We start from the raw sequence: 8,400 nt of genomic DNA, 5'->3' as shown, positions 1-8,400 counted from the left end.
TAACATACTTAGAGATTGTGATAATGCCTGCTGTGTCGCCCATTTCTGCGCAAACAGGCTTTTATTGGGCTCCCTGGGAATAGACGTGCACTTGTAGTTATTGAGCCACACTCTAGAAAACACACCAAGCCTGCCAGGGTTAGCTGCTTTTCATCTAAAATTGACATTCTTTCTGGTTAATCAAGCTACAAAATAAATGCTAAAATGCTACAAAACCTCCACTTGGACTGGAGAGATGCTACTCTGGGATCTGGCGCTGAGCAAGAGCTCACTAGCCCGCGGTACAAATTTCCAGGCTACCACCACTTTGGTGCCTGGTGCTTAATATCGCTTTTCTCCCGGATAAAGACTGTGTCCAACTTGCAAAATGAACATCATTCACCTTCACTCTTCACCCCCACTCTGGTCCATGAGAATGTTTTGGGGCAGGACAATCCTCGTTTGGTTGTTTTGAATGAAGTTTCGCACAATAATGCTCTGAACTCAGCTGAGGTCTTATTATACAAATAAACAATAAGTGACTGGAGTGAAAGAATAAGCAACAGTGACAACAAGGACTAAACAATCTCCATTTATTTAAACGAAATGGAGAGGGGGGAATGCAGGCAAGTTGGTAGTTTTGCCTGGTCACATTCTTATGGAAATGAATGTGATCTGTCCCTCATAACTTCTCAGATTTGCATGGAGATCTACAGTATGATTTCTTAGGCCAATTAAATCACATTGAAATGAGAGGTAAGTCAAAATGTGATGCCTCAAAGCAAAAATAGAGGCATCCTAGCCCATAAAGGTGCTGAAATAGATAGCATGTAAGTAGAACTTCCAAAGATTTGGAGTGATGATGAAACTACACAGCAAGTAAGGCAGGTGTGTCCTTGCACACAGTCAGTGCTCAGATGGATGTAGAGCTTCCTCGCAACACCAGCCTGGTTGTTAGGTTCAGGATCTAACCAGATGCTACGCAGCAAGCTAAGAGTTTCATGAATTCTGCAAAATAAATCTTTTCTCCTAGGAACTGTTTGGCTGCAAGTAACTTTGCATCAGAGTTCCTCAGATCAACAGTTCCAATTCCAGGAACTATCTCAGCACATGGATCGGGATCACTGATTTCACTGGCACTTGGGCAACGCTGCAGCATGTACAGCTGGGACGGGGACACTTGCTCACCCAGAGCACATGAGGGAATCCCAGGGAATGGTCATTCTCCACTGCTCAGGGAGTACTGGAAGAAAGAAAGCGATAAGGCAGGAAAAACATCAAGAGGAAAAAGTTGTGTCACAGGAAGACCCTTTCCCCATGACAAGAAGAAAGTCTACAAGACAGTAGCATTACCCCTTATGCCTCCTTACAACCATTCACAGCTATCGGTCATTCCTCCCAGCTGCCACAGCGCTACATCTCAGAGCCTTTCATCCGCTCTGGGCACAGCTGACTGGGAACTCATTTTGGAGTGAGCAGACTTGAGGGTGATGAGAAAGGCAATCCTACCTTCTTACCCGGGGCGCGGATTAAAATGAAACGGTTTTTCTTTTTCAGTAGCGCACGTAGCTCCTGGCACTTGTCGTAACTCTCCAGCTCCACCGTTTCTATGCACTTCTGTTCATCCTGCAGAGAGGCAATGAAACATTATTATGAATAGGAGGCACTGAAATCAATCATACACCATCAAACTCTGCACATCTTTCTCTTGCATCTGTCTAAAAGCTCTTCTGCCTTAAAAATAACCTGCATGCAGACAACAAGCATCAGCCCATGAATCAGGCTGGCATCTCACTAAGAAAACACCCCAGCCTTTAAGCTACAGGGTGATTTGTGGCTGGTGGTCCACAGCGGCCGAGCAAATGACACACTGTGGACAGTAACGGCAGCTTCTGCCATCTCTGTTGGCCTCACCCAGGGATCTGCAGCCAGAAGCGACACTACCTCGTCCCCACAATGAACGCAGGAGACGTCGTTCTGCTTTTTCATAGGGAAGATGACACAAGCATCACGACAGTCCAGGCAGACCCCCAGGAAACCTGAGGCAGAGCAGAGATAAGAGGGGAGCCGTGCCACCGTGCTGAGCTGGGGCAGGCTGGTCCTCACGTCGGAACGGTCAGCAGGAGCCACGTGTGTGACTGGGACACCCTCTTCTTGCAGCCGTGCTCTGAGCTGTCAAAATGCTTAAGATGGGAAGTACAGTCTCATACAGACAGCAAAACTGTCAGGGCCAGCGTCTCGGTGGGGAACATTTATCTCTGGTGTATCTCCACTGATGACTGCCAGCCACGATCTTGGCTCGTTTCTCCCAGTAACATAACTAAAATTCCACACGTGGTGCGTGGCGCAGTTCAGCTGCGGAGCGCCGGCCCTAATAGGAATCGCAGCGTAACTCTGGGCACATAATATTCTTCATGTCTCAGTAGCCCAGAAGAGACCGAAGCTCCCTTCTGCTAAGCATTACACAAACAAGCAGCGAGAATCGCCGAGCAGTTCTTGCTGGTAAAGCGCTAGAGTCAGCACGCCTCATGAACCTCTTTATTACCATCCTAAATTAAAACCGCTGGCCATGACCATCCCCAGCGCAGGCTCCTCTCCCAGGGCAGCAACTCGTACCCGTAAGAGTTTGTATTTAGCAATTCCTGTAGTGAAGAAAGGGGTGTGGGATGAGGAAACATGTCGTAGCAGCCAGGAAGCTGCTGCGTGGCTGGAGGCAGGGAATGGAGAGTTCAGAGGGAAGTGGGCTGCGGGGAATTTCCTCCCTTTACCACTTGACATTTAAGTCGCTGTGCAGAGCTCAAACTGTGTGTAGGTGGTTTTTTTCACCCTTCTATCTGGGGATGGGGGCCAGGCAGAGCCGATGCCGGTACGCAGAGCAAGTTCTGAGCCACTGAGGGATGTCTGGATCTAATTTAGGTTTATTATTTTAATGACATTACTGTTTATTTCATTTAACACTGAGTAGGTGAATGTGACCAGAGAACTGGGAAAATGTGTACTAGGAGGAGGAGATTAATCCTATCCAAACCTAAAACCTAGCAGATAAAATCCTGCTGACGTTCCATGAGCCCTTTGAAGGCACAAGGCTCCTGCTGCAATCCTGGTATCGCAATGTCACTGCAAAAGGACAGGGATGGAAATAATAACCCCTCAGCGGCCAACAAATGACAGAGGAGGGTGAGGTCAGGAATACATGCCTCGGGGAGGGGTGATCTCATCCCAGCCTTTGGTGGACGACCGCCCACATCACAGTACTGCCGCGCAGCCGGCACGGTTACCCACTCCGAAGTGAAAGTTTGCATCGCCTCTTGCCTTCCAGCTGCCCCTCTTCTCCCTGGGGAGGCTTTGGGGACACTGGCCTGGCCAAGGAAAAAGGGCAGTGAGGACAGGGACACACAGGACCCTGCCTCCCAGGGGCGCTGGCTTCACTGTGCAAGTTATAGGTCCTTCATCTCAGAGACCGGAACTTCCCAAGTAAGTTTTCCTCTTCAGGGAAGGCGGAGAAGAAAGCAGCCACAGAAATAAGAAAACTCCATGTCTGAGAGCAGAGGAAAAGCATCTGAGTTCAGGGAGCACCAGAATGGGGCTTTTGTCTCTGTTTTACCCTTGGCACATGGCCATCCCCTCTCTCTGAGCCTACCTGGGTCACAAAGAGATCCTTTATGTTTGTCCTGCACTGCTAAGACAAAGACCTAAAGACCCGACCCTGCCGTAGGTCCCTTCAGCCTCCTGGGATCTGGAGGATACTCAGCATCACGCAGAGACAAAGTCGCTTCCAGAGTCCTGCCCTGACACACGGGTCTCGAATGCGCGTTCTGAACGAGCTCCCACTCCATTTGGTCAATCCTTTTAATTCGTCCTGAGACACGGAGGTTGAGCCTTCACTCGGTGAGCACGCAGCTCGCGGGGCTGACCCACAGTGCTGCTTTTGCTGTGAATCGAGGCAGAGGATTTCCTTCAGGCCACCTTTCTCTTTTCCCCTACAGATTTTAGGGCCTGTTTTTTAAATTGCTTTTGTGCTTGCTCTAAGGGACAATCAATAAGACACTTAAAATCCTGGTACAGAAGCCCCTGCATTCACAATTTAATGCAAAACCCAATTCCATTAGCTATTTGTGAGGCAGATGCTGTGACTTACAGAGGTATGTGTCTGTAAGTTGGCCCTTAAGAAGAAAATTACTGAACACTTAAACATATTAATGCATTAACCAAATAATCACATTTCCTTAATGAAACGTTGATAAAAAGGGGAAAAGAAAGACCCATTGAAATTTTTATCTATATGAAGGTGTAATTTCCAGCAAAGACCTCTTCACTGACACACATTTGTGGGCTGTGACCCTCCATTCAGTGTACAGTGTCTAGCCTGCCTGAGGTAATAATTTACTTCTCCATCTGAGGGTCTTAAAACATTTTAATAAATCACTTCTGGGTATACATTGCTACCACTTCACCAGGGGCAAACCACAGATGTTAACTGCCCAGCTGTTAAATTCTGAGTGGATCCTCTGGTCTCTAGAAGACTCTGTCTAGTAAGTGTTTCCCTGTCAAATAGTTCACTTAAAAAATAATAATAATTAAAAAAAAACCCCAAAACACAACTCTAACCACTAGCTACACTGTTTAGGGGGGGGAAAAAACAACAAATGCAAGACTGATGCTCTCTAATTCATGGAATGAGGATATTAATCTGTGTTGTCTCTCTGCATAAGACTGCCTGTTCTTCAGATGCTCTCTCTAGTTTTGCAAGGCTTAATTTTTATTCTGTCAAGAATATACAGAAGCAAGAAGACAAGAAACCCCGTTAGAAAATAACTGGCTTGGTTCTGCGTGGGCTGCACACAACCTGAGATTTTCGAGCAGCTCCTTGGGATCTGAGCACCCTAGAGCCATACATATTTGCATCGGTGCCTCCTTTTCTGACATTTGGGTACGTAACATCATACAAACATCTTGCTTAACCGAGTCTTCATTTACATGAGGGTACAGCTGTGGAGTTGCTGTAGATGGAGGCACAGCAGATAACAAGAAATCCATCTCCCTTCATTTCCCCTCTGCTGAAAGAAACCTGAAGCGCGGTGGGATGACTTTCACCCTCCATCTGCTCCAGGTAATACAATAGCCATTTGCAATTTGCCTTCAGGAGGCAGCTCCGCTTTAAACCAAACCAAAAGCCTGGCTAACAGATGCAATATGGGAAACACACTCCTGGGGCAGGGCAGGAGCACATTCCAGGAGATTGCTATTGATGATGATAAATACAGTATCAGCGCTGTGCTCAGACCGTACTTTGCGGTGACACAGCGCAACGTTACTGCCTGCACCCTGCGCTGGCCAACCCCTCTGGTCGTTTTGCACACACAGACCTCAGCTCTGAGTGCAGCCAGCCTCATGCAATTGCATAAACAAGTGTGCCTGCATAGGAAACAATGCAAAAGGCAATATTAGCACCTCTAACACATGAGGGACTAGTAAAAGCAAAATTGGTCCAAGTCGCTAGCTCAGTTCTCGGAGATGCGATGGGCTCAGACCAGCTGAAATACTCAACCTCTAAGTCTGCCCCCCAACACAGAAGCTCTCTTTTCTACTAACCCACGTAGGTCTAATTTGGAATACATCCGGAAAGATGCTTATATTTCCATTACCTGAGGCTTTATCTCCTTTCTTTAGCTAGGGCTCCAATTCAGCAAGCGCTAAACAATTCCATTTTAAAATGTTTCAGCCCAAGGAGGGTCTGGGATGCTGTGTCTGTCGCCAGGGTCACGCAACACAAGGCAGGTGTGTGGAGAAGGTCCGGTGAGGGGAAGGAAGCTTCAGAAATAAAAGCCACCATAGCATGCTGCACCACAGACTCCTTTCACATTGGCCCTTCTTGACTCAAACTCAAAAGCTCATTTCCCCAGTTGGAAGATGGGAGACAGCAACACTGCCCTGACTCACGTTAAAGGAAGATAAATACAGTAATAAACATGAACTGCCTCAATTCTGTGGACCCCTCCTGAGTGCAGAAAATTGCCATTTCCTTTAGTTCCCCTGTAGTAAGTCTGCACAATCACATGCTACCCTATTGTACTTCCAGATAATTTTGTAGCAATTTCCTCTCCTAGGACATTTGACTTCACTGTAAGCCAGTTTAATAGCCTATAGATATTAACATGATCCCTTATTTACAATAATGGGACCTTGTAGCTACTGTAGCTTACAGATGCAATTTATTACAGGATGTTACCACAATCCGCAGGCTACCAGAAAACATTATGCCTGGTTGTTACAAATGCCATTTTCCTTGTTGAGATAATAAAATAACCCTTTAAATGATTGGGATTTTTCCTTCTTCTGAACATCTGTGAAAATTAATCTTACTTTAAAAGCCTCCTTTTCCCTTGTGGTAATCAGAGCCTCCATATATCTTGTTTTTAAAGGCATGCCCTTTAAAAAAACCCTACGTCATGGTTATAGATTTTGAATTTGCGAGTTCCTGAAGCTTCAACTGGAGTCAACAGGTGTCCGGGGCACTGGGAAGCAATTTGTAGAGAGTCAACCATTTGCAAGACCAGGCTCTGCGTAAGAGAAAGCCCTGCCGCTGTGTCTGCCTCCCGAGCTGCTCGTCACCTGGCATTGACTTCTCATTTCGTTATTTTTTGCACTCTTCATGACATTTCAAAACTAAGAACAAACGCCTCCAGAAAGCTTTGGGATTTGGGAAGAGCAGGAGAGCTCTGGGTATGGGAGGAGGTAACACCCTTTAAGCTAAACTGTTTATAACAAATCTTCTTTATTAGGCAATAGTATGCGAGGGTTTTTTTTTAAAAAAAAAGAGAACCAAACTCATTGTCAGTCCTGTTGTTCCTGAAACCACCACAGCAATGCAGCTGCTGAAACATTTCCCCATTCTTCTTCCCTTGACACACTGCACAGAAACTTTACATGATTTTAGTTTTTCGTCACCCTGATGCCCACGAATGACCCAGATCCCCTTGTGTCAGACACCGCACAGGCACGTGGTCCTCGTGCAGACCATGTGGTGAGAAGTGCTCCTCCATCCTGAGGCACAGTCAAACTTCTAGTGGAGAGGCGTCCCTGCCCATGACAGGGAGGTTGGATTAAATGATCTCTAAGGTCCCTTCCAGCTTAGCCCATTCTATGATTCTGTGATTCTAGGCACCACATACCAGCAGGGCTTAGACTTACCTACCCCTAACCTCAGCCTCTCTGGGTCGTAGCTTCCACTCTGCACTGTAATTTCTCACTTCGGGGCAAACTCTGCTCTTGCAGAAACCCCATCTAGCCCAGGAACTGAGCTCGGGAAGGAGCCACCTTTGCAGATCAGGAGGACCAGCCCTGCACTCTCCATCTTGCAGGAAGATGCAGAACAGATTTGGCTTGGCTGTTATTTCTCATTCGATTGGAAACAGCTCTAAATGAGGCCATGAACTCAAGGCATGCAAATTATCTAGGAAAGTCCAGGACAAGGCTCCCAGGAGTCCTTCACTCAGTACTGGCTCAAGTAAAGGGAAAAGATGAGCCAAATCCAGACTGCGTCCCTGCTTAAGGAGGAGAGCAAGCCCTCATAAGCTCACCCTGCGTCCATCAGTGTCTAAATGAAACCCTGAAGAGTCTGGCTAGCAACAATTTGAACCGCTTGAGGGGTGCCAAACAGCTGCAGGGTTACCTGCCGTCCCCTCAAGCCTGCTACAATTCACTTTTATCCTTTAAAATTTTTATCCTTTTATCCTCTGTGCCAAAACCGCACAGCACATATCCTGCTTCCGCCCAAAGCTTTGCTCTGTTCGCCCTCTCACAGGATGTCCTGCCTCCATTTTATTTTTTATTTTTTTTTTTAGCAATGGCGCTGTCAAAATATTTACTGGCTCAAGTATTTATGATGTATAATATACTCCAAAATGCAGCTGCTGTCTCTTTTTTATAGCATTTACCCTGGATATAACTGGAGAAGCCCTTTTGAAAGAAACGCGCTGGAGGGAAGAGCAAAAAAGGCAGGAACATGGTGTCACCAAGGGCCTGATGCTGCCCCTCATTCGAGGTCGTCAGCTGTGATCATACCTCATCCTCATAGACCATGAGCTGGGTTTTCCGTAGCTGGATGTAACGATCCTTCCACAATCCGAGGAGCCCCCCACTGCTTTTCTTAACCCAGCCGTATTTCTCTGCGGTTGGAGCAGGCTTTGGTTTCTCTGAGACCTCCTCCTTTGTATCCTGCAAGGACAGAAGGGAGAAGGAATTAATTCGAAAAGCACTTTCCATTAGTGTAACGAAGGTCACCAGAAAGCCCGCCTGGACAAGACCTCAGCACCCACTACACGTGGTCCCTCCCCACCACGAGCGAAAAGACCGGCATCTTCCAGAGGAAAACTCAACCAGCTCCCGTGGGACCAGGGAGGAAGCATGGACCCTGGCCAC

At 47.0% G+C, this 8,400-nt stretch overlaps 1 protein-coding gene across 1 annotated transcript in view; it reads right to left on the bottom strand.

Annotated features, from left to right (window-relative positions):
* Positions 1-8,196, bottom strand: part of PLEKHO2 (pleckstrin homology domain containing, family O member 2) — a gene marked incomplete at its 5' end in the record, with an annotated part of 20,182 nt that extends 11,986 nt beyond the window's left edge. Inside the window, 2 exons of the mRNA XM_009866345.1 lie at positions 1,489-1,605; positions 8,044-8,196. Of these exons, the coding sequence (XP_009864647.1) occupies positions 1,489-1,605; positions 8,044-8,196 (270 nt within the window). The remainder of the gene's footprint in view (positions 1-1,488; positions 1,606-8,043) is intronic.
* Between the last annotated feature and the right edge of the window lie 204 nt (positions 8,197-8,400).

The sequence above is a fragment of the Apaloderma vittatum genome, unplaced genomic scaffold (assembly GCF_000703405.1).
Source record: "Apaloderma vittatum isolate BGI_N311 unplaced genomic scaffold, ASM70340v1 scaffold23423, whole genome shotgun sequence".
Classification (NCBI taxonomy): Eukaryota; Metazoa; Chordata; class Aves; order Trogoniformes; family Trogonidae; genus Apaloderma; species Apaloderma vittatum.
This window is presented reverse-complemented; position numbering and strand designations above follow the sequence as displayed.